Raw genomic sequence first — 27,186 nt, forward strand, 5'->3', positions numbered from 1 at the left:
GCAAACATCATAATTAGACGAACCACGGCTGAAATTCCTTGTAAAAAAGCTAAGAATGCATCACAAACTATATTAGTTGGGTACTGAATTTCAGCTTAAAGGAATAGTTCACCAAACAATTTTTTCATAAAATGCACCATGTCTGTATTTATTTGATCAGGAATACAGTAATATTGTGAAATATTACTGCAATTAAAAATATTTGTTTTCTATTTTAATGTTTATAAAGTTTTTACTGTAACTTTTGATCAATTCATCCAGGATGATGGGGGGTGAACTATCACTATAAATGATCACTGGTTCAGAAGATAGTCAAGGAAACATGCAGAAGGCAACTGAAACTCTATAACCACTGTAAAGGTGACTCCATAGGCCTGAGTATTGTCCACCACTGAAAGATGCTGACTCTAGTGATGTGTGAAACAAAATCATCAATAAATTACATCTCCGGCAGCTGAGGTTCAACACAGCCTAGTGTTTCTCATGAAGCGTGGGAATTCTTCTCTTGAGCTTTCACATAAACAAACACACAGAGCAATCAACAAGATGTGTAGACAAGTGAGATAAAGTGATTGGGCACAAGCACAGAGCCCTGATGCATCCCAATATCTAGTCGCATGCTTTTAAACTCACTTTGATTGCAGTGGGGGAAAAAAGAAAAAAAAAAGCTCTAAACTTTTGTAAACTTACTTTACAGTGTACAATCTCACACAGGCACACTCACACATATACTTCTCTACATGCTGGGATTGCAATATCCGGATGGAACAGCAGCTGTCAGTACTCTAGGGGTTGGCAGCTCAATGAAGGCTCTGTTGTGAAACTAGTATTATGGGAAGGCATCAAAACAAAGCAATTGTCGGGATATACAAACAAGCGAGCCACCGGCATACTAAAGGTTGGGGTCACTGGAGTGAGCTTTGGATGGAAAACACATTCTTTCATATGTATCTGGTTTCACATTTAGATTATGGCCAGTTTGTCTTGGCTCTCTCCCGCTGGAATTCTTTCTAGGCCTGAGGAGTATAGACAGTTTTCTCTGGACAGGCAAATCCCTCAGTGAGAGACATGGCTATACTGTCCTAATCCATCCTCAGTGACAGAGACAGTAAGCAGGACATGGGGGAGGTGGAAAAAGGCAATCTTTCTATATATGATACTGTATGTTATTTATGTGAAACTTAAAAATGAAGATGCATTTTTTGGATTTATTGTCTCATTTAAATGTCTTTATTCAAATTAACGGCAAGTTTCCATGGCTGAATATCTGCCATTATTTTAACAATTACCTGTATGATAAAGGTTTCTGTTTTAAAAGATTCTGCTCTTTTGAGCTGTCTAGTTATCAGAATTCTGGAAAATGTATCATGGTTTCCACAAAAATATAAAGAAGCACAGTTTTCAACATAAAATAATAAATGTTTCAGCATATTAGAATGATTTCTGAACTCATGGAATGGAATGGAATAATGGCTGCTGAAAATAAAGCTTTGCAATGACAGGAATAAAATACATTTTACAATATATTACAATGGAAAATCGTTGTTTTAAAATGTAGTAATATTTCTGTTACTGTAGTTTTTGATCAAATACATGCAGCCTTGGTAAGCGTAAGATACTACTTCCAAACTAAAGTCTTACTGACCCCAAACTTTTGAAAGGTATTGTGTTTGGATTAAATAACTATACAAATGGTTTCAATATTATGTACTGCACAATGAGAATTGTTCAATGAGAAATGCAAAGTGTTATTTGTCTTGAATTACTGACAGCCTCACATAAATATTCATAACACACTCATGAGACAAACAAGGCTCATAAAGTACCTTAAAGGGGTCATAAGACATTGCCTAAAAAGTACATTATTTTGTAAATTTGGTGTAATGAAATGCGTTTAAGCGGTTTAAGGTTCAAAAACACATTATTTTCCACATACTGTACACTATTGTTGCTCCTCTTTGCCTGCCTTTTTGATTTTGAATTTAGATTTTTACAAAGCTCATCGTTCTGAAAAGCAAGTTGTACACTGATTGGCCAGCTATCCAGTGTGTTGTGATTGGGCGAATACCTCAAGCGTGTAACGGAAATGTTACGCCCCTTACCATACTGTGATGCTGTGTGATGAGACAAAAACAATACAACCCATTACAAAAGAGGCATTTGAGGCATCCAGTGGGGACATTACTGATTATAATGACTTATACACTGCTCAAAACTCGCATTTGAATCATCATTGGCAAATACTTTAAATATGAAAATGTGGTTACAGGCTGTGAGTCAGCATTATTTGTCAGAACCCCAGCATTGTGGGCTATTCTCCCAGGAAACAGTCCTCCACCACCGTAAAATGTGTTTTTACACATCTGAATTTTTGGTTTAATCATTCTGGAACAGTGTTGTAAATCCAACTTAACCACTGATTCCACATTCTACTTGTGTCCTCTTTTTGACAAACAAAGTAGTTTGCTTTCAATGAAACAAACAGCGTCTTCATGACATGGCGGTGGCGGCAAAAATACTACAGCGAGAATCAAAAGTTACTCCTTTCTTTGCGAGAACCTTTGGGCGGTGTTATGCAAATCTTTCCACACAGTGACGTAGACGTGGAAGGGTGTTTAAACCTGCTGTTTTAGGAGGGCGTGGACGATTCTTAACTTTTATAAAGAATATCTCTTTGAGTTTGAGACTTTAATGTTTGTAACTTTAGGGATCTTATCTATGCACAAACAGCTTGTAACACTCTAAAGAGAAAGGGAAACTTGAAATCGCATGATCTGACCCCTTAAAAATGCCACTCTCAGACCATAAGACCGTGACAAATATACACAAGAGAGAGACTTATGGAGGGGAAAGCATTTTAATGGTGCCGACTTACAGGGAACTTTAAATAAGAGCTAAAAACTTGCTCTTAAGAGAAGAGAGACATCGAATCCATGGTTCTTCTGATGTTTATTTTTTTTTAATGGATTTCTTTTGCCGTTCAAGAATTTAGTTTAAAAACTGCAATCCAAACGCGTGTTTTAAGCCAGTTGTGGTAGATGTTTTTTTTAATTTTTTTTGACAGTTCGATCCGGATTGACGTTGCTAATAACTGGCGCATGAAAAGAGCAGGGAGCACAGGCGTAAAAAGACCGGGGAAAGAAAACTAGCAAATAACAGGCACAAGAGGGAGTCACCCACCCTTTGGCAGTATATAATCTTCATCATTATTATCTGCCAATGTTTAATCACTTCTCATTAAAGCAAGATCAGCTGTGATGATTCCCTTCTGCCCTCTTATCTAATCCTCAGACCTCTGAACTTTTTTATATCCATGCTCTGTCTCACCAGCTCTCACTCACTGCTCATCCTCTGCTCCAATTTAGCCCTCCTAATCCCAAAGTTTATTCTGATACAAAGACAAATGGGCTTCTAATACCAAATAGTCTTGCACACAGCTCCATAAACACATCAGCTAGGCTTTCCTAATAAAGCAGTGACAGTCAAAGTCATGCCACTTTAGTAAAATTAGACTGTGAATGAAGTGGTCCATGTTTGAGACCTTCATCCAGACTTCTCCAAAACATTTCAACAAGATAAACAAGTAATGCATCATCTTATATTTCATACACTGGGTATTTTAAATCTTGTGCTGGGACTGAGGGATGTTGTTTTTGCCTCTTTCTGTTATTGTATGGTTGGGGCTGTAATTGCCCTGTGACAGACCCCAGACCTTCAGCATTGGAAATGTTCAATTGGCTGAGGTCGGACCACACACTTGGAGAAGATTGAATATTTTTGGCATCTTTATGTCCCAGTTTTGACTCATAGGGTGAATTAAGTGTCCTAGCTTCCTAGTCATATCTTTTGAGAATTTTGTAGCAGAATAATGTCTCTTCTGTAGAAACACATTTTCTTCTCAAATGTTCTGTGTGAGTGAGCATAGAAGACCAGATGGTCATGTTTTACCATAACATTATTCAGAAACTCTTACCTGTTTTGCTGGAGTCAGTATCAGAGATGGCCGGTAAGGGTCCCGTAGGTGAGGGTGACGAGACGGGTCTGGGAGGAGGTTTGTCACTGTCTTGTGGGCGGCTCTTGGAGGTCTCAATGCCTTTGACTCTCCTAGCATGACGGTTCCCCTTGTAGTGGGCTTCTGCCTGACTCTGAAATGAACACAAAGACTACATTCTGTAAGCCCATCTTTCAAAATCCACAAGGGGTTACACACATCGGGCAAAGTAACAAAGTCACAGCTCAAGACACAGGCCGTATTTGAAATCTGGCACTGGATGTCCTGTTCAGGAGTCTTAAAATGGTCTTATTCCTACATGCTTGTCTCAGGACACTGATGTGGCATGGCTTCTATATGCTGTGACTGTAACACTGTGTTAATGTGCCTGCTTTTATTTGTGCAAAAGCAAAGAAAATAAATTAAATAAAATGTATATATTAAATATAATATATTAAATAGTTGACAATATAAATGTACAATTTATATATTATTTTATATATATTATTTTATATTTTTATATTATTTTAATAAACTTTTAAATAATAATAATGTATAATAATAATAATTATTATTATTATAAATAACATAACATTTTATAACATCAGACATGACAATGAATATGAGGTCTTTTTCCTTGATTTTACTATTAACACTGTCAAGAAGAAGAAAATGTGTGGTCAATGCATAAACAGCACAAAACCAATGGAAACAGTTGACCACTGCTCTAATCTGCACAAACAATTCCACTTCTCTGATGTGCCACAATCTAGTCCAGTCATCGATCATACTGACTTGACCTCTAGCAGGAACACACAAAGAGATATTTCCAGACACATTCACTCAGGAGCTGTCGCCTGTAGTCTGCATCCTTGTTACAGGACAACACTTATCTGACGTGCCTCCCTGCAGCACACCTCAAACAGATCACTACAGCAGCGGGCTCCCAAAACAGTGATAGCTTCAGAATGCATCCCATCAAGACAAAGTATGATGATTATTAAGTTGCTGGATTATCTGTTGTGTGAAACCAAGATTGAGCTGACAACAGTTGCAGCAGGCACTGGGAGCAGGACCAAGAGACTCATACCAGAGTGTCATCCAGGGCTCAGACGCTCACAACATTAGAAGAGGCATGGAACTCCAGCAGAGACTCATGGGAACAGAAAAGAGATTAAGACTGCTAGGATAGGCCCTGAGAGACAGTTAGGGAACACTTGCAGTGAGGGAAAGGCATTAGGTTGGCCCTTCCTGTCTGTTGTGGCAGGTTGTGGCCTGTAATTGGTGATGACAGAGCCTTATATGACTGGTGGTCTGTAATCAAAGCCTTCAGGGGAGCTGTCTGTCTAAAGCACATAGGAAACTGATGAGGATGTGGGAAGGAAGCACTAAAAGAGCACAGATCCCTGGGATTAAGGAGGAAAGAGGAGAAGATAGCGAAGTGGCTCTGGCAGAAATCAACAGCAAGCTCAGTGGAAATGGGGCTAAAGCACAGGTGGAGACAGAGATCACACAGACAAAATGAATTTAAAACAACATTTATTGAGTTAAGAATGTAAAACTGATCAAACTTGCAGAAGAGTGAAGATGAATGCAGAAAACATCAACATTATATCCAAGAACAAATGAGAAACACGAGTAACATGAGTTATAGAGATGTCAGAAATGAGAATCAAAATGAATTTAACTAGCGACAGCCTGTCTGATAAAATGCCATTATAATCCATACAGTACATGCTTGTTTTTAACAACCAGTTTGTAGCTAAGCTGTTTTAGCCAGTTCTTAACTCTAAGATAAGCAGACCACTTTTAGCAATCCAAACTCAATTTTTCATGTTCAAACTATTTGAACCGATATACTGAATTCATTGAAATTCCCAGTGAATGCTTTCTTAATGAAGCGGCTTACAAGGCAGAGGATACATTATGTGTAAAGAATACCTCAGCCAATAGATATGAATACAAATCAAGTACCAAGCCAAATCAATGAGAACGAAGTGCTCTTATGAAAGCAGCGCTATCTATAAAATAAGGAAATGTGGAAAGTTCTCACCCAGATGGGACAGGGTTTTACATAAGACAGATGAGATGATTTTGAGAGCACAAGAAAAATACTTTAAACACAATGATGGAAAACAGGGAGAAAAGAAAGAACTTTTCCAAGGACAAATTAGGACACAGATTGTCCCAGTCTCATCAAACCACATGTGATTGGTAAGTAACATCAAATACGCCAAAATAAAATTACAATTACAACAACAAAATAGGAAAGGGCTGCATAATGAGGATTGACAGCTGTGGCTATTCCCACAGCTCAACACGCACATGGAAGGTTAATTTGCCCTAGTGATGGAAACCCAGTCAGTTAATAACAGAAATTGTACGACTGCGGCGGCTACTGCAGCTCTGGCAGGGGGAGGGACGTGGAGTCAACCCTGTCCTGCAGCAACAATGACACAATATGGTGACATCACTTCTGCAGCATGGCAAGGTTATACCTCCATCATGCGCTAGAGTGAAAGGGGCAGAGGGACACTGGCAGCGCAGCATACAACGCTGAGCCCCTAGTTTGATGAATGCATCAGATAACACACGCTGGCAGCCAATAGTCTGCTTTTTCCACTACAAATGTCCTCAGATATCAGCACTGGGGGTTAGGAATCCATGAATCCATAATGGAGCATGAAATGATGATGGGAAGGAGGCGAGGAAATAGATATTTTCAAGGAACAAAAGCATTGCTTTATTCAGAATAGAGTAGAGGAAGAAAATGTAGACCCATTGCTCTGTGTAACCATTTAATGAAATATGGCATTGTATAATTCAATCTCTTAACGTAGCTGAATAACTTCCAGTGCTTCCACATTATTCTGCTTCAAAACGACAAAAATCATAATTGTCGATTATTCCCTTGAAATTGCAATTGCGATTATTAATTACGATTAAATTATGTTTATGCCATTGTTTCATGCAACTGCATGGCGTATTTTTAACCAAACCCTAAGCTGAAAACACTCTAACTGATTAAACTTTAGTGCTTTTCTATAGTATTACACCTCGAATGTCAACTATACATCAGATTGGTTTGTTCTTTAAATTATACAAAAGTAAAAATATGAATGGTATTATAATTTTATACTAAAACTAAGATTAAAATAATGGGAAAAACCCTTAAGATAACATTTAGAAAGAAAAAATGCATCTTAAGCACACCAAATAACATAAATGGATGCTTTGAACGATTACGTAATTGTGGCAACCATAATTGTAATCGCGATTAGACATTTGATTTATTGTGCAGCCAGGGATGCTCTGATTAATTGGCCAGAGATCATATTTTATGACTCTAGGGCTGTCAAGCAATTACATTTTTGAATCTAATACACTCTAATCAGAAGTGGCATGAATGCAGTTACAATTGCATAAATAATGCCATGAGAATAATGGGTTTTAAATGGATATTAAAGGAATAATATCCCAAAATGTCCCAATATTTTCACGCAAAATGTTAATTCTGTCATGAGTTGTTTTAAATCTGCATGACTTACTTTCTTCTACATAACAGAAGATCATTTGAGTCATGTCTGTGTTTTTTTTTTTTTTTTTTTCAAACTATTTAAGTCAAAGGTAACCAAAACAGTTAGGTTACAAGCATTCTTCAAAACATCTTCTTGTATTTTCCTCAAAAGAACGAAAGTAATACAGGTTAGAGGCGACATGAAATTCTAATGAGTAAATGAACATTTTCAATTAAACAAAGGACGTGTTTGGATGGCACTTTAGGATGTGGAATTTATAGCTGAACTACAAACCATCTCGGATATTTACTGTGAACCAAAATTAGATGATGAAAATAACTGTAGTACAAAACATCAATCTAATCTTCTCCTCCACGAAATATCACTTCCCTTTAACAAACTACAACTCTTAAGTCCATGTGTTTCACAGAATTGCTGAGTTGTCTCAAATTCTCTCTCCGTAAAATTGTTTAAAAGCGAGCTGGGCTAACAGCTAATTTCGCAGGTCTCTGAAGGCAGGCTTGGCCTCTCCATCTTCTCCCTGTCTTTCATTGTCTGTGGTTTAAAGGAGGCCATACATCTGCTCGACTGGAGGGCTGAGATTACAGGCTCACACCAAGAAAGCCAGTCTCTACCCATGATTATAGTTCTACTCTGTAAAAAGAGAGCAGGCTAGCGGGGCACTCCCAGGTGCTGCTCTGTTACTAATCTCACAAATGTCACAATGACTGCCACAGCTGCATCTGAATTCAGACCAGAATATTTCAGGCTAAAGTTTCTCCCCCAACAAGCATAGCAGCAATTTGGTGCATAAACAACTAACATAATTGCTTTCATTGATGCGCGAGAAAATATTGGAACGTCTAAATGCATGATTCGGATCTTGCAATAAATGACTGTGGCAAGTCTGAAATGGAAAAGTTGAGCTTTCGTAGGAAGTTCTTGCTTGTGGAGAAATCTTAATTAAGACTATGTCAAGAGAGATTTTCTTAAAAATAATTGTAATCGTCTAAGGAAAGGAAAAAACACTTCATGCTGTCAGCTTGCACTCTGACATGATTTGCGGACACAGTACTTGAAAGAGGATTTGCCATTGGCTATTTCCAGACTAGAAAGCAGAGTGTACAAAATATCTCAGCAGTATAAACATAACTCTCACATTACATAGAAAACTCACTCTAAGAGCACTATGTACAATTTAATGTCTTTAATTAAAAAAAAGCCATTGGAGCAAGACACCAAACATGAAGTCAAACAGTCCAATATCAGATACCTTACCTCAGAGTTGAAACGGATCTGACAGACATTACAGGAAATGATTGGCCGTTTGGTCTTCACCAGTGGGACTCCAAAGGTGTGGTTGATCACTGCCTTCTGGACAGGATCCATCTGAATACAGAACAGGAGAAAGAAAAAGAGGGAAAGGGAAAAGAGAAAGCACATGTGAAACTAAACTCTGGTCTGACTCCCATTAGACAGAAAATGTTGTTCATCATGATGATGGAAAGATCTAGGTGACAGTATAGTGGCAGTAGAACATGGCTAAGGGCAGCCATATTGTTTTAAAGAGTCTGTTTCTATTAAATAAGTGTCCACCATGTAAGAGGTCAGATTTTTAAATAAATTTAACTGGCTATCCTGAGTACCACATCCCATAGCGCCAATGTCTAAGCCTATTATAGATATTCTAAAGAACAACCCACCATCCCGATTCCCACCCCTACCATTTGTGGGTTGCACTGGACTTCCTCAGATTCATTCCTCTTATCTCTTTTAACTTGTGCCCGAAAACTTGTTTCTGTTCTGTGCCACAGTAACCATCGAGTGCCCTGATGCCGTTGTGCATGTGCAAAGTCCACACTACATCAGTCAGACAGGCACTGGATTAGCCTCAATGATGTTGTTCCATGGCTTTGCCTTCATGAATCTCCAGAGGATTAAGTGAAGCTGGCAGTTAGCTGGGTAATCAGAACACTTCCAGCTAGAACACATCAATAGATACAACTGTCAGTAGTAACAGCCTCAGCAATGAAACGGACAAGGGAGGGGCTCCGAAAGGCTGCAAGGAAAAAATATCAAAGCTCTGTGAAGGCCTCTCATAAGAAAAAGATTACTTTTAAAAGCTCAAGTCTTTTTTAAAAGTCTGCAGGCTGTTATTTTAACTCAGAACGCCCTTCTAATCAAGATTTCATAGCATATAGAAGTTAACATGCATCTATTGACCAAAATCCTGGGTGTTGGTCCATCAGGCTTCACATCTTGAAGTAAAAATAGCACAGCACTGAAGTGGTCTTCTGCTGGTGGTGATTTATTTCTCCAAATTTCTCAGACTAGAGATATCTTGGCTCATGACTATCCCAATAAATTTCCTTCAACACAAATTATGTTATGATACAGTTTATGATGGTGCTACAAGAACCCAAAGAAACCACCAAACCACAGATGAAAAGACGCCTTAAAGGCATAGCTCAACCCGATGTGTTTTCATTGTCTATTCACCCTCATGTCATTCCATGGCTTATTTTCTTCTGCAGAACACAAAAGAAGATATTCTAAAGAACTGTTTTTGTCCATACATGTTTAACCTTTTCCACTTATTTAAACTTTCATTGTAAGCCAGTGTGTTCTTAAACAAAAATGGATTCCACTGACTAACATTGTATGGAAAACAAATATATATACTGTTTGTGTTATATAAAATATGGTTATTTTATCAAAGTGAGGAATTAACAGTGCATGTTGTGAAATGACGTCCCGTTGCTCCCTCTGGAAAACCACATCCCACAGACTGATAACTATAACAAAAAATAGCCAGATTCTTCTCACTATAAAACAGACCTTTTAATGACCCCTTAAAGGAATAGTTTACACAGAAATGAAAATTATGCCATCATTTACTCACCCTCGTGTGCTTCGAACCCTTTATGATTTTATTTTGTCTGTGGAACATACTGTATAGTGTTTGAAAGACTGTTGTATAAAAGTGGGATCCAATGTTGTTTTGGACCCCATTAACTTTCACTGCATGGGCAAAAACACATGAAACATTCTTCAAAATAAAGTCATACCCGTTTGAAACGGGTAAATGATTGTGGGTGAAGTATTAATTTTTAAGAAAATATGCCCATGTGTCATGATGTAATTTTAATATAATTTTTTTCTTGTCTAATTTAATTCCCAAGAGTCTCCCTTTACTTTCAAAACAAGATCCCATTATATTTTTTACAAACCATGGAATGTTTCAGTATGCTGAAGACTGCAAGACCAAAATGCATTGCGTTCAAATACAGATGAAGGTGCAATGCCAGGTAAAACATCCTACAAAGCTAATGAAAGCTGTTCGATGTCCAGGGCTTCACACAGAGAAAAGTACTCAGCTTTGTTTCGTCTCTGCCTGAGCTAGCTGGAGGACACTCACCTTCGTATCCTGAGAAGCGCTTGGATCTCTTGGCTACATTGGATTTCTTTGTGTTTGTGTGTGAGAGTGTCACTCATCCAGAAGGGATCCTAGGTATCCCACCACACCACCTGATTCTCCCACATTCACGAGCTTCTGGGCCCCCTTCTTTGGATGTCAATGAGCGATTTGTGCATTTACAGGTCCAGGATATGATAACTTGATGTCTTATCTTCCTAGTTTTGCTTCTTCTTTTCCAACAGTGGGTCGTCGCTCTTGCCGTTATGTTTTGGTTTCTTGTTCTCCGTTGTTTAATCTCATCCACCTTCCTTCCATTCCTCCCTCCATCCTTCCTAACACTTCACAGCAAGCCAAGACTGTTCCTGGTTGGATGCTCTCTCTTCATTTTCCTCTGCCTCTTTTTTGCTGTTCTTTCCTTTCCTTCCCATTTTACTACAATAATATTTTCTGTCTTCCTTTCCTATGCTCTCTTTCAATGATCTACTTCCTCTTTCTGTTTTATATGCTCACTCACTGACTACTCATTTTGCCCAGATGCACTAAGAATTTATACACTCCCTCCATTTCTTTTTTCTTCTTCTTTTTTTCACTTTCTCACTCCCCAAATCACTCCCCTCCACTCCCTCATTCTATCAAAAGCACAAGCTGCAGAATTCAGCCCTCCTCCATCTCCCCCATCATGACGGTCCTCTTGCTCTTGCCAATACATCTATAACATGTGGATCCAATGCAGCGTTGACCCGGACTCAATTAATAAAACTTCTAAAAATATTTGAACACATAATGCCTTGTGATTAAGGTCGGAAATTACAGTTTTTTGAAGGGTCATAAGAGGTAAAATGCATGCAGTCAAAAGATTTCAACTCATAAAGTCCATGTGGAGTTACATTACTCAGTGAGGAATATTGGCAAGCTGTGAGCATAAATGTTGCCTTTTGCGAGTGAAAGAAAGCAAGTCTTTTCTCGAAAGTGGCTGCAGGTGAGCTGCAACAAGTTGGTGCATGAGTTGCCTGATTTAACGTCTCCAAAATTCCTGATTCTGCAGAAAAAGCTAGTGTCTTGGGGAGGTTTTCTGCACTTCTACACCACAACCTGCTGCTTGGCATAAAACATTCAGGTGCCTCAGTGCCTGCAGGCACATTGTCTCAGACAGGCAGGTAGAGGTTAAATCACATTAAAGACAAATTACAGCTGGACTGTGGAGCCCCGCTCTATCTTGAGATGATCAAAGCATCTGATATTGGTGAAATTTACACAGCAAAATAATTATTTGGCCAAACCCACACATTTTTGATTACAGCTATGATCAAGTCATTGCATTCCAACATGAATGCGATTTCAGACAGAAAAACTTGAGCACAGCTGACGTACTGCATGTTTAGAACCAGTGCTGGGGATTTATGAGTCAATCAGACCTGTATATTTGGTGTAACAAAAAACTATATTTGGTTTGAATGAACAAAGATAACAGCGACTTGAATCAGTGAATCAGTTTATGAATCTGTTGATTTAATCAATCTAATTGACCTCATTAGAATGAATCGCATTTTCCAGTGCTACATATGACACAGAGAACCTTAATCATCCTACTTGGGATGAACTGATTCAATGAACTGAAACACAACAAAGAGAGGACTGTTTAGAGCAAACAATTCACTAGAATGAATTGGACTTTCAAACAATAGTATATATGAAAGAGTACATTTGATTATCATCATAAGTTATAATTTAATTTATGAAAATTCTGCTAAATTAATAAATAGTAATTAACATTTTTTTATTTATTATATATATATATATATATATATATATATATAGCCTAAATATAAATGTAAAGTGAAGCTATGGGTTCTGTTCTGTGTATGCTCAACTTTAATTTGAAATCAAATCATATTCAAATGTCAAAATGTACTTAATTAAATCACACAACTGATGACTGTTTAATACCTCAGTAGAAGCCTATATATATTATGACCTGTGTGAGGGAATTCTTATAAATGTCTGCATTCCATTAGGCGATGGTGTAAACACTGCAGTGTCCTAGAGAGAGAGGTCAGCCTGTCCTTCCAGCCTCTACAACATCGCCCCTTACTGGGCATCAGGAGAACTTCCCCATCGGACATCCGGTCACTCTCACATCGAGTCTTTAACCATTGTGATTAATAGCCTGCTGCAATGCTAAAACTGCCTCAATCTAAAGATTACTGCTCAGTGTCTGAATATATATAATAAATGGCGTTAAGTACATGAGACAGTAGTTAAGCTCTTAGATGCAGACTCTTTCATGAGCTCATGCATATTTCAAAATATTTAAACATCCCTTGGCTTTTACTAAAAAGAGAATAATGTGGCAGAATTGGAAGGCAATATGTGATGTGGATTTATTGAGCTGGCATGGAGAAAGTGTTTTTTCCTTCTCAGTGTTGCGAGACACTGCCAAAGGGCAGGCCATCTTTCACACTGGCAACAAGTGCAGGCAAATACAGCGAATTTTAGGAGAGAGAATACATACAGTACAACACACACTTCAGACATGGCTGGACCACACGACTAACCTTTCCCATTCAATTTGCTGACCAGCATCCTCATTTACATAACAGAATGCAATCTGGGAAATGCGCAGAACAGTCTCGGAGTAAAAGTGCTGGGAGAGTGAAACGACCTGCATGCTAATCAAAATGATTAGCTATAAGTCACGATGACATGAAAGAACTCATACAGCATTACATTGTCCAACGGACAGCAGTCGGGCAAATTTCAATATACAAACCAACCAGCTGTAATATTTAAGGTTATCCTTACATAATCAGATCCCTATTTGAAAGTAATGATGAGAAGGTAGTAATGTATTACAGTGTAATATTACATCAGATCTGAATGGTGGAGATAAATATTTTCAGGAAATATAGTGCACATAAAAATGTAATTGTTTTCATTTACCATCAAGTTGTTCAAAACAGGTATGACTTTATTTTTTGCTGTAGACATAATTTTGTGGAATGTTGTTAGCCAAAATGTTTTGGTGACCACTGGTTTGGTTTGGAATGCCATTTTTTTTTTTTTTTTAACTATCCCTTTAAATATGGCTTTAGAAAACATTATGATATTTGTATGTGCTTTAAATAGCTTGACAGTTACAATCCTCATCCTCTCATCCCTCACTGCCCATCCCACCTTGTGTTCCACAGAAGAAAAATCAATAATAGCAATCTGGATTTACACTAAATTGTTTCATTTTTTGCTTGCTTTCAGTATTATTCCTGCAAAGCAAGAATCACTTTTTATCTATTCAAGTATATCCGAATATCTCTCACGGCTGTAGACGGTATTGTTTTCTCTTGGTTCATTTTTCTTGGTTAATGTCAAATTAATTTGGATAAATAAGTCGCACCTGACTATAAGTCGCAGGACCAGCCAAACTATGAAAAGAAGTGCGACTAGTCCTGAAAATAATATCATTTTGTAAACTATGATTTTTTTTTTTTAGCATTCTTTGATGAATAGAAAGGTCAAACGCATGTTTTTGAGATAGAAATAAAAATACTGTCACCTTTGATCAGTTTAATGTGTACTTGCTGAATAAAAGTATCAGTATCTTTAAAAAAAGTGGTAGTGTATTTGTCCAAGTGTATTTGTTACAGAATTCACCAGTAAGAACAGAACAATGTGGGCCTTGGACAAGTTAATTTGATCTGGTAATTCAAGATCATTTATGTGTAACTTTTCATTTTCTGTTACTGTATTTTATTATACAGTAACAGAGAATGTTGTGAAATCCTGTAGGCAGCACTGTTAACAGAGGTTTTCAGTGGCCTAATCTCACCGCATTGAAGTTGTGGAAGAGCCCAACACTGTGTGGAGGAGGAGTCTCCATTGGAAACTGTAGAAAGGGCTTCATATCCAGATGAGGCTGGATGACTGTGGGGGTCCGCAGAAATGTAGGGACAGCCCCTGTTCGGTTGATGCTTCCTGCAGAGACAGGAAAAATAGAAGTTTAAGAAACTGAATGCACTAATTCTTCCTTTAAACTTTCCAAATGAGCTTAGAATCCTGTCACCGGGTTAAATTTCTAACATCAAACCTGAATAAAGTGCCTTTGCTCACATTTTTTGTCAGTGCAAAACTCATCAGAGAGATGTCAACCTTTGGTTATGAAACAGCCCCCCCCCCCCTCTCTCTCTCACTCTCTTTCTGTCTCCCAATCCACGTCACCGAGTCTCTGTCCCTGCCAGCATGTCTTCTCTTATCCTTTACAGCATGTGCAACCTCTTGCATGAGACCGTGCGAGGACCCTCTCATTAGAATTAAGCTTTAGCGAGCAGTTACTTTAAGCTGCTTAATTTCTGCTGCTGGATTTTCCCTGCCTCAAATTCCCTGCAGTCTTAAATCTGTTCTCTTCTATCTCTCTCCCTCTTCCTCATGCTGCATGTCTCCTTCTTAATCTTGGATGATTTTTTGCCCTTCTCTGCTTCTATTTCTAGATTGCTCATCAAGCCTCCACGCTCTCCTGATTTCTGCAGCTCTTCTGCGTGCAGTTGAGATGGTTTCCTGACGTAGGAAACGTCATTACACTGTGCTGCTGTGGGCACACATGTCAGGATGCGCGGGGAGAAAGAATGAAGGACAAATAGAGGTTTGAGAGATATGCTGTCTCAGCCTGGACACAGCTGTTCCTCCTGCTCTCCTGCTGGAGCCTTAGGCCTGGACGAGCCCTGGCATCATTAACTCAAATTAGGCATGCAAGACTCCTCACTGGCTGCACAGCACACAGGGAGATAAAGAGCGAGAACAGCAAAAATAAGGAGGCAGACTGGTTGTAAGATAGCTGGTGAGAAAGAGAGAGGAAGAGGGAGAAAGTGCCAGTGGTCGCTTGTGGGCACTGCTGGTCCCTGATGCAATGCTCAACAAATGTCACATGACTCACACTCTAAATACTCCCTTTTGCTGCAAACAGTTCTCTTCATAAGTGCCGCAGTGTGCCTTAAAGAGACAGTTCACCTGAAAAATGAAAAATGTGCATTTTAATCATCCTCAGATGTTGTTATTTGTGCCAAGAGAGAGTCACGAAATAATTTTTTTTAAGTATATAGTTATCAGGGGATTTCAAGCTCCGACAAAACAGCCATAAAAACCATAGAGACCAAGACACTATAAAAACACCATCAAGTCATAAAAGCATAAAAACGCCATTAAAGAATAATAAGATATCAAGAAAGAGATCCGTATGACTCATTCACTGTATTTCAAGTCTTCTGATGCCATATACACTTAAATTCAAATCATTATTTATGGCCCTCCATCACCACCACAGCAAACATAACACATTCGTTTTCAATTTATGTGACACTCTAGACTGAAGTAATGGCTGATGAAAATTCAGCTTAGTCATCACTGGAATAAATTACATTTTAACATATTAAAACATGAAATAGTTATTTTGAATTCGAATAATATTTCATCATATTTGCTTTAACTGGAATTTTGATCAAATAAATGCAGCCCAGGTGAGCATAAGAGGATTCTTACAAAAATATTAGAAAGCATTACTATATTGTAGTTCACGTCGCAAATTCATATTGGCATGCCATGTTTGGATACTATAAATGTGATGCAAGCTTCATTAAAGAATATTAATGGATAACATCTTTTACATTTAAATGGTTTTAAAGCCATTGCCACTATGTGAATGTAAAGTGATTCAAACAACAAAAAAGGAAAAATACATTTAATTTTTTTAAGGGATCTTTCCATTTAACTGGCTAACAGGAAAGTTTGCCAGCTGAGGAATGGCACAGATTTGTTGACAATAAGAGAAAGATGTGGAGAGAAACACGGGTAGCAGAAGCGTGTTGGGGACGGTTGTCCTTGCAGCAGAGTCAAAGTGTGTGTGACAAAACACCACAGCCAGCATGCATAAATCAGGTCCAGTCTGCTTCCTGCCCCTAGTGTATAATTACCTCATTCAATTAAAGAACACTTTCCGGGCCCGGCTCCCGCTGTAAATCGTTGTGACAGGGTAAGTGCATGCGACTGTGTTTGTGTGTGTGTGTCATGCATTTAAAAAAATGGAAATAACATCTAACAATACTTACTGCTCAGATAACGTATGGCACTTTTGCACACCTTCCATGAAAATTAAACCAATAAAGACCAGCCCAGTGACATCTGAGATCACTGGCTTCAAGCAAGCGTGTCGATTGGACACTGCAAGCTACCAGATCCTCCGCTGACAAACAAAGTACCTTGATGATAATGCCAGCGGTCTTAACAGCCTCATCAAGCCTATGTGGTGCAGGGGGAGATGTTGTTCTGCCACTGTATCTGAGTCTGATTCTCCTAACAAGCTGCGGGAACCTGATCGGGCTGGAGAAGGGGGAGGAGGACCGGGCTTTGGTAGTCATTTTAAAGCTAGTGACATGCTAGGAATCCTGCAACACACGCCGGGCCTGTAATCACCACGTTTAAAGATCCTGCGGTGCGGGGGCAGCCAGGGACCGAGGGACAGCCGTGCACGGGGATAAAGGAGCTGGTGTGAAAAGAATATTTGGGAGAGAGTGATCCAGGGCTGTGTGTGGATATGGGAGGAGTGCGGGAGAAAGAGTGGGGGAGGAAGGGTTTATAAATAGAGAGAAGGGCACAGGAAGATCAAAGGCGAGGGAAAGCGTTTTAACAAACTCAAATAATTCGGAACCTGTTTGGGCCTGATAAATGGAATCTCAGGCGTGCTTGCCACTCTCTAATACTGAAGCTTGGCAATCCTATTTCTTAGGCCGTGTGTTTGGCATTTTCTGAAGGCTGGCGTAATTGTGAGGAGCGCAGTGGGAGATAAGGGTGAAATGGTTTGAGATAAGGAATGATCATGATGAGGTCAAGGCTGACACAGCTATGGAAGGAAAGGAGGGGAGATTTTTGCGATGGCTGAAAAATAAAAGAATGTTATTATCAAAAGATGCATAAGGCACATCTCATTAGCTGGCCGGTCACCTTCAAACAGGGAGGTCAGTAGTTTAATTGGTTGCAATGGAAGAGAAATTGGTGACTTGGTTTCTTCACGTGCAAAGAGGCACCCAAGCGTTTCTGGCCTCAGGCTGCTCCCCTGGGGAACATTATTGCAAATCTGAATGCTTACAGTATGTATGGGGTACAAACTGGTCTCATTAATTTGCTTAGATTTTTGCTGAATTCAGTTCACTGAAATAAATACTACTTTAAATTATTACACAATTTCCCTGTTACAAAAAAGTTACATTTTTTATAATCATGATACTCAAGAAGTAACATTATTTTGCAGCCTCTTAATTGCATGATGCGAAAAAAAGATCTTATAAATATAAACTTGAAAAGAATGTGTAACATGGATTATTATTTTCATTTTTATATATTATTATTATAAACATACAATCAAATTTAATTGTTCAAAGACATTTCCAATATTTTGTACAATTATTATTATTATTATTATTATTATTTTGGCTATACTGGGCAAAAGGGTTGCAAATGTAAGCTAATAATAATAATAATATTAATTTGGGAAAATATAATAATAATAATATTAATATTGATTAAATATAATGGGTTTTTATGGTTATTATTTTATAAATTTTGAATAAAACTGTTTTAAGACATTTCAAAGATTTGCTAAGAGGGAATGATATACATCATTCATACAAGTAAAAACTAAGAGAATACAAGTGAAGAATAAGGGGTGCAATGGTTACAACAGCAAGACATGAGAGAAAGGTTAAAAGAAAGAAGAGGATGGCTGGCTTTGGAAGAATACAGATGTCCCCTGGCAAGTGGCAGTGGCCCTAAACAAATAGGAGAGAGAGAGAGAGAGAGAGAGACTGAGAGAGTGCCAGGGTCCCTCAGAGCCCCTCACTGAGCAACTGTCGAGCAGATGATCCAGAGGAGAGTGAGATTGGAGCAAATGCAGATTAATGAGATGAGTGATACAGATAGATGTTTAGTCCTGTCTGAATCCACTGCTCTCTGTCTGTGTCTCTCTCTCTCCAGCTCTGTGTACTTAAATCATGGCCATCCTGATGACCTTCAGACTAGCGCCATTAACTGGGGAGTAACAACCAAAAGTAAGCCTCAGGTTTTGCACCCACAATCACGTGATTGTTAAAAGGATCGTTAAAAAAATAGTATGTAAACTTCCCTAAATTTACAAAAAATTATGAATAACGTTTCTTTCAAGGGCACAAAAATGACATTTGGGATTTGTCCATAATTCAGTCGCAATTCCATTTGGTGCCACTAGTGGTTCCAGAAATTGTTCCACGTAAGATTCAATGCAATTCAGTTGCAAAATGTAAATTATTATTTTTGTATAAACATTGTAAAAAGTCTTATTACAGAAAAAACTCAGATCCTTCCTCTAAAAGCCACCTGCACTGCATATTCCAGAACACAATGTGCTGTGTAATTACTGCTTGTATTACAGCAGACAGGTGCCATCTCCTTCAACCATCAAACGGAAGCTATAAGCAGGAACAGTTGGTGGATATTAGAGGAACTACTCAACATGGGACAAAAACTGTTTGTACGTTTTCATTATTTTGCTTTTGAATGTGCAACTCCTCAGATGTTTTAATTATTAAAGTATGCGGTGACAGTGCAGCACACTGTGTTTGCAATTCATGAATATGTGTCACAACAGCTTTTTAGACACAGTTTTGTGTTACATTTACATTTGTTTATACCACATTTGCGGAAAATAAAGTAGGCTAGGTATATGCTCTGATTTTTTCCAATATTTCCAGTGACAGTTTTGTCATGCACTGCTGATGCCTGTGCATTTTTTGTGCCAGGAAGAGATTTAATTAGCTGAAATCTAAGAAGGCCAGACAAGACAGTCTGGTGATAAGGTCAAGGTTTGTCTTCAAATGTCTACAGTTGTAAATTAGAAAGAAAACAATTAAATCAGCTTTCCAACCAAAGTTCATCATTTACATTTATGCACCTAGCAGATGCTTTTATCCAAAGCAACTTACAGTGCATTCAGGCTATACTAGTATGTGTGTTCTCTGGGAATTGAACCCACAACCTTTTGTGCTGCTAACACAATGCTCTACCACTGAGCCCCAGGAACACTTTTCTCACTTTTCATCAGAACTCATCACTTCTGCTGATGGAGGGGGGAAAAAATCACACGCTGTCTTAATTTATTTTCATTCATCTGTATGCTGACAGACCGTCTGGTTGGGGACCTGAGCCTATGTCCTTCCTGTCCTCAGCTGTGACCAAGGCAGCAGAAATTACTCATTCATTTAACAAATTTAGGTCCAATTACTGTGATGGCAGTATAGCACTGCTCGCTATTCCAGTCCCGTCTCAGAACGGCAGGGAGAGAGAGAGCCTGTCCTCATCTGACCGCCAAAGCAATATACCATAAAAACCAACCTCAGGATAAAAACACACACAAACACAATCTTATCATTGAAACACAACCACAAATGGCTTATTGGTTTTACTGCATAAAAAAGTGGCAACTGCAATACAGTAAATGACACAATGTGCATCTGCTATGTGTTGCTTCCTAAGCATAATCAGTCACGACTGTGACAAACCAAAAAAAGTCTACTGATTGCTTGGTTTCTTTATCTGTATTGGCTATATTAACAAAGTGGCGCATTTAGTCAGAATTTAAAGCTGGAACTATAATGTTTTTCTGTCTCTCTTAAACATTTTATATGCCTCAATCGAGTGATTGAGCCATTGGCTGGATTTTGTCACTGAGCGCATGAAAGTGGCTCAAGGTCTATGGAGAGAACTACTCATTAAGATTCTCATTTAATTAGAATAAACACACACTTCTCAATGCTTCTTCACTTCGCCTGGCTTCCTTCAGCCTAAACTCAAGTGAGTCAACAAATATGAGAGAAAAAGTATAAAGCTCAATTAACCAAACATTACTAATGTAGTTTCACAATCCAATGTCAAAATTATAAGAAATGAATAAGAGCCAATGGTCTGGAATGAAATATTACCATAGTCCTTATAGTATACTGCCTACTATTTGCTTAAAAATGTATGTGAAACAGTATGTAGTATCCAATGCTAAATATTTTATGCACTGTATGCAGTCCATGTATAAAGCATAAGCAATGGAATGAGACAAGACAAGAAGACTGGCTGCATTTAGAATGGAATGCTAGCATACTGTTTATTGCATACTGTAAAGTATATACTGTATTTTAAATAATGTTCTTTTGATAACATGGAATATAAGCTACTGTGCAGAATATAAGGTCAATGCCAAATAAATGTTAAAAACGAATGTGTGAAACTGTACAGTATGCAACACCACGTTGTATATGTATAGTCCAATGTATAAAATACAAGCAAAGAAGTTAGATTTAAAAAAAAGTGTATGACAAGACTGTACAAGATCATTGACTATGTCTAGAATAGAATATTATCATATGGTTTACTACAGTGTGAAAAATAAAAAATTGAACATAACTTAGAAAACCCTCTAAATATTTTATCATTTTTACACCGCTGTCACGTGACTTCACTATTTTGCATGTAAAAAAATCATCACCTTGGAAATAACAAATATGGTTTTCATATGTTTGGGGAATTAAAGGATTAAGGATAAGATAAAAACCAACCTCAGGACAAAAACACACACAAACACGATCTTACCACTGAAACACTTGGCCAAAAATACTCAAACAAATAAATAAACATTTCTTCTTCTTATCAATGTTTAAAAGAGTTTAAAAAAAAACATTTTAAGAAAAAGTTTTAATAAAATATTTCTGAACATTTTAATAATTGTTATGTACACATTTTTGTCAGGATTCTTTTATGAACAGAAAGTTTAATAGAATATTTGAAATATAATTTTTTTTATATTTTTTATAAAGGTTTCTACAGTCGGTAGCTATTGATTAATGCAATGCATCCTTGCCGAATAATATTTTAAGCTTAAAGTAAAAAATATTGACCCCAAACTTTTAAATGGTAGCTAATATTGAGAAAAAAAGGTACATGCTGTGTACCACAGAAATGGTATGAGCAGTATGCTAGTATGCTAGAGTATTCCAAACATAGCTTATGAGTATAGAAGGCAATATAACTGTCTCAGCCCTTTAAAAATGACACATGTTCAAAGCAGAAGTGATTCTCTGCCATCACTGGAACCGTCTGGCTGTGTCACATGCTATATTTTGCCACAAGGAGGTGCTACTGTGACCTTGCTTGCTGACCCTTCCACAGATATCAAACAGGATATAAGTCCCTTTTATCCTTTTTTCACAGCTCTTAATCAATTAGTCTCCCCTTCTCTATCTTTAGGTCCTGCAGTATCAACCCCTCCCAAAGGGCTTCTGATGTTAAGTAGATGTTTTGCAGGGAGATAAAAACTTCTCCCCAACTGCATGTGCTCAGCAATTTCATGCCTTGCTATATGAGCCACGTCTGCGGTCCGTGTGTGCGTGCCGAGAGTGAGGTGAACAAAGAGATGATTGACTGTGATAAGCATCCAAGACGCTACAGCGGGAGGCCGGTATGAGCCCCAGCATGTCTGAGAGTAATCCCTCACATCATTCCTACACAAACATACATAAACACACATTCACGGCTGCGCACTTCCACTCCACCGTGCTCCTTTTTGGCTGAATACTATAGAGAGACGGAAATAAGGTTACAAGAAAAAAGTATGAAGCAGCTAAATGATTTATGTTTGTATGTGTGTGAGAAAGAGAGAGAGTAAAAAAGATGAAAACAGATAAAGAAGTGCCCTGCCAGACCTGTGATTTCAAATGTCTCCACAAATTATACGCTTGCACCATCATAATGGCCCAAATGATATTTACGGGCGCTATAATTTCAGTATCTTATGTTGATTTACTCCAACCTGAATTATAGATTGAGTTGTCGTGTGCGCACACATTTAAAAGGTCACCATATCAGTTCAAATCTAACCACGGACTCTAAATTAGATTAAATCAAAGCAGGTGTTAAATGAGCTTGTGTTGAATATGGATCCGTCTGATTTAAGCTCTTCTTAAATGGACACAGACAAACTAGACTCTCAAAGCAAGCCGTCAAGCCTCCCTCACCTCAACAAGGCTATTTTATATGTAAAGAAAATACTTTTTAGATAAAATACAAACTTCTAAGGGTAGCTAGCTAAAATACATTTATGCTATATAGTTTTAAATATATCAGGTAATATTTCATTCAGTTCTGGTGACAGCATTAAATGTATAACAAGAAAAATACAAACTTATATAATGGTATACTAATGTTCAAAAGTTTGGCATCAGTATTTTTTTATTGAATCTTTTTATTCAACAATAGTGCATTAAAACTTGTATTTCAAATGAATGCTGTTCTTTGTAACACTGTATTCCATCAAAGAATCAAATAATTTTTTTTTTTTATAAAATTATACAATTAGAAATGTTTCTTGAGCATCAAATCTGCACATTAAATGATTTCTCCAGGATCATGTGACACTGAACACTGGAATAATGCCTGCTAAAAATTCAGCTTTGAGATCACAGAAATACATTATGTATTTTTAAATATATTATATTAAAATTACTGTATTTCTGATCAAATAAAAGCAACCTTAATGAGAATAAGACACTTTTCAAAAAAACATAATAATATTACCAGCTCTAGACAAAACTAGCATCCCACTGAACTGCTATTTAGCTTGTCACTATAAGTGACACCATTCTGAAAAATCTGAGCTAATGTTAAAATGTTATTAACATTATTTTAGTTAGTTATTCCTCAACGCTGCTTTATCCACTACTAGCAAGTAATTTTCCTGAACACTCAACACAAACAAACAGATACAACCACGCATATGGCCTATTTTCAGACAGGAAGGTTTCCAGTGGCTAAATACGGGTGAAGTAATGACAGGCAACGTGTGTAATGACACCCTGTTGAGATAATAGATTGCCCAAGACGAAATGCCCCAGAACGGACTTTGCTTTGATCTTTAAGCAGGTGAATCAAGGATTTGAGGCTTTAATTATCCATTTGTCTCTCACAAAAAAGTGCTGAGTCTGTCTGTCTGTTACAGACTAGATGCAGTCATGCTGAAAGTACCTTTGCTCCACTCCGAAACAGATTCAAGTTGGAGAGAAGTTCACAGGTACTTTCTGTCTTCATCTCCCCCTGTCTATGGCCTCAGTGTTAAACCTTCCCCTCACAGCCCAGGGCTCCGTGCATGTGTTCCAGACACAGAAGCAGATTCACACCCTAATCCTCTGATAAATCTGGTCTTGGCTCCACTGTGGGGCCCAGTAGTGGTTCTTCCTTATAGTGGGAATCAATAAGAGGCAGAATGGCTTCTGGGACAAGGGCTCTGTACACTCAGACACACTTCTTCTTCAAGTCCAGACAGGAACTAAAAGCTGGCTAGAATACAATCCACTAACCATCAAGCAAAACTCAAAAGAAAAAGTAAAAACATTTTTTTTTAAATGGCATGTTTGATCTGGCACAGAAAACAAAAATAATGACTTTATTCAACAATTTCTTCTCTTACGTGTCAGTCAACATGCGTTCACAAGAGTACCATGATGCATGCAGGTGATGCTGCTCACGCATGAGCCGACATACTCGTATAGAACCTGGATGCGCCGCAGCTTGTTTGCAAGCAGAGGAATGCATGCATACATCATGGTACTGTCATGAATGCATCAAAGATTGACATGGAAGAAAATGTATAGTTGAACAAAGTTATGTTTGCTCTCTTTGCACACAAAAAGTATTCTCGTAGCTTAAAAAAAATGGTTCAATCACTGATGTCACATGGACTATTTTAACGATGTCCTTACTACCTTTCTTGACCTTAAACGTGGTTGTTACATTGCTGTCTATGCAGGATAAGAAAGCTCTTGGATTTCATCAGAAATATCTTAATATGTGTTCCAAAGATGAACAAAGGTCTTACAGGTTTGGAATGACATGAAGGTGAGTAATTAATGACAGAATTTTCATTTTTGGTTGAACTATCCCTTTAACAGACAGAACCCTTTTTTTTTTCATTCACTAGCTACACAAACTACAAAATGAGATTATTCACTTAGGCTAAATGTTAAACATGATTTTAAGTATTTAAAAAATATACACAATTTAAAAATTGTATAAAATATTTTACAAATCTAAATTCATTATAAGCTCTAATTTTATTGCATTTATATAATTTATTAAATATTAAAAAATAATAAATATAAGATTAACAACTGACAGTGATCAATTTGAACATTTAGCATTACCATGGCAGACAAATTTCAGAAGCCAAAACCTATTCGTTCGTTGTTGTTTTTTCTTAATTATATTATTATTAAATTACAAACTTTAATGTTTAATTTAACATTATAAAAAAATATATAAAAACGTCCAATATTTAATGTTGTAAATTAACAACAATTGACAGAGCTGATTTTAAAATTCCCCTAACACCTTGAATACATCTGACTCATGATGAATCATTCACAAAATGCAATCAGAGTGGTTATTGCGGTCTATTATTATGTACTTCTGTGATATAACTCATTTGGTCTGTTAAGAGATGTTTTCATCGAGGGAATGATTGCCTAGCTTTACAAAGAAAGCAAATAGATGTATTGAGGTCAGTGCCAACAGTATAAACAAAACCTGCTTATTACTACAAGAGACCGAACAGACAAACAGACGAGAGCACCAAGAGACCAGCCAAACAAGTGCATATCCTCTCATACGAAAAGATCACAGACATGTTTCTGCATAAAAAAAAAAAAATATATATATATATATATATATACACATGTGCAAGCGTGTGACAAATAATGTACTCAAATACATTCCTCTTACAACATAATGTTAAAGCGCTGTGAAACTGACCGATATCCTAAGGACACCGCTGATTCACTTTACATTGGCCTTCATTAATCTCTCACCCCATTCCTCTACCTCTCCACCTCCTTTTATCTCCTCCTTTGCTATTCTTCCTCGAATTTCTATCATTTTCTTCCCATTGTTATAAATCGCTCCTGTTTGGCTGAAGGCCAGCTTGATGGGTAAGATGATCTGTTTTTATCCATCTGTAATCTATGGGAATGTTCCTAGCTGTAGGGCACACCGGAGTCTTTGATGGATGGTAGTAGGGCTGTAGTACTCGAGTCCGGTCTTGGACTCGAGTCCGGACTCGAGACATTTTTCTGTCGTCTCGGACTTGTCTCGGACTCGTTGAATTTGCACTCGGACTTGTCTCGGACTTGGCCATTGGACTCGCCAAGTCTTCTAGTTGGTCTCGACCGAGTCCAGCAAAAAATAAAATAAAAAATTTATCCTTCAAAACAAAACCACATTTGCATGATGTCGCTACTGAAAACGTGTGGAAAACGCTAGGCGCGCCGCTCTCCTTATTTCCAAAGCACTCTAGCCTGCGCTTGCGCTCCAGTGGCGTCTGCTGTTGCTGGGCAACCATGACCCGCTCTCCATGATGACGCAGAAGTTTCAGCAAAGAATAAATGGTTCCCTCTCGAGGCGGTAACTCAACATTACGTCAGCTAAGACGTATATGGGAACTCTTCCCTTCTCCACTTTCACTGAAATCTTATTGGCTAACGCCAGCTGGGGACAGCTGGCCAATTGACGTGAAGCATGCAAATACTGGCGGGTAAGCGTGCAGTATAAAATGCATGGGCGCGAAAATTACGTCAGAATCTCTTTCTTCACGCTAGAAGTCTTATCTAAGTCATCGTGGAAGTTGCAATAGAGGACTACTCACCCTGTTTTTCCTCTCCGCATCCGATGGCTGCTAATGCTAGATTCGGACCTTCACCAGTTCTGTGTGACCTGCCTGGGATTCTCAGACGGACCACACTTGCGCCCACTGTACCGAGCTGCCAGTGCGCGCCCTCAGAGCCAGAGTGGCTCGGAGGACGGCGGGAATGAGGCCCACTGCCGCCAGCGAGCCGCTGGTGGGCCCTCCCCCGCCCGAAGACGAGTTTGACGTCGGCGTGGTGGACTATAGCTTCCGCGAACTTCGTCCTCTTCGGAGCTGGCGAGGAGAACGACTCCATGTCGCTTCGACGTCGAAAAAGGTTTGGGCCTCTCAGTGGGACCGCCCCGACCAAGAGGGCCCTGAGACCTCCAGGAGAAGCTCGTCAGGGTCTGCGGAAAGGTCGTCACGGAGCTGAGTCTCGCTTGCAACGCACATGACGAGCCTGTGATAGGTAACTAGACTCGTGGCTCCTCCAGTCGAGCTGCTACCAGATGGCATTTAGGCATGCAAG

At 38.4% G+C, this 27,186-nt stretch overlaps 1 protein-coding gene across 3 annotated transcripts in view; it reads right to left on the reverse strand.

Annotated features, from left to right (window-relative positions):
- LOC127944671 (zinc finger protein 385A) overlaps nucleotides 1–27,186 on the reverse strand; it is an 81,171-nt gene that overhangs the window by 14,019 nt on the left and 39,966 nt on the right. For 2 of the 3 annotated variants that reach the window (XM_052540785.1, XM_052540784.1), the window contains exons 2-4: nucleotides 14,751–14,896; nucleotides 8,788–8,898; nucleotides 3,974–4,145 (exon numbers count right to left, since the gene is read on the reverse strand). In XM_052540785.1, the coding sequence (XP_052396745.1) occupies nucleotides 3,974–4,145; nucleotides 8,788–8,898; nucleotides 14,751–14,896 (429 nt within the window). Of the gene's footprint in view, nucleotides 1–3,973; nucleotides 4,146–8,787; nucleotides 8,899–10,927; nucleotides 11,498–14,750; nucleotides 14,897–27,186 lie in introns of those variants that run through there. The other variant, XM_052540787.1, reaches the window with a different exon arrangement.

Source organism: Carassius gibelio, chromosome A23 (genome assembly GCF_023724105.1).
Source record: "Carassius gibelio isolate Cgi1373 ecotype wild population from Czech Republic chromosome A23, carGib1.2-hapl.c, whole genome shotgun sequence".
Classification (NCBI taxonomy): domain Eukaryota; kingdom Metazoa; phylum Chordata; class Actinopteri; order Cypriniformes; family Cyprinidae; genus Carassius; species Carassius gibelio.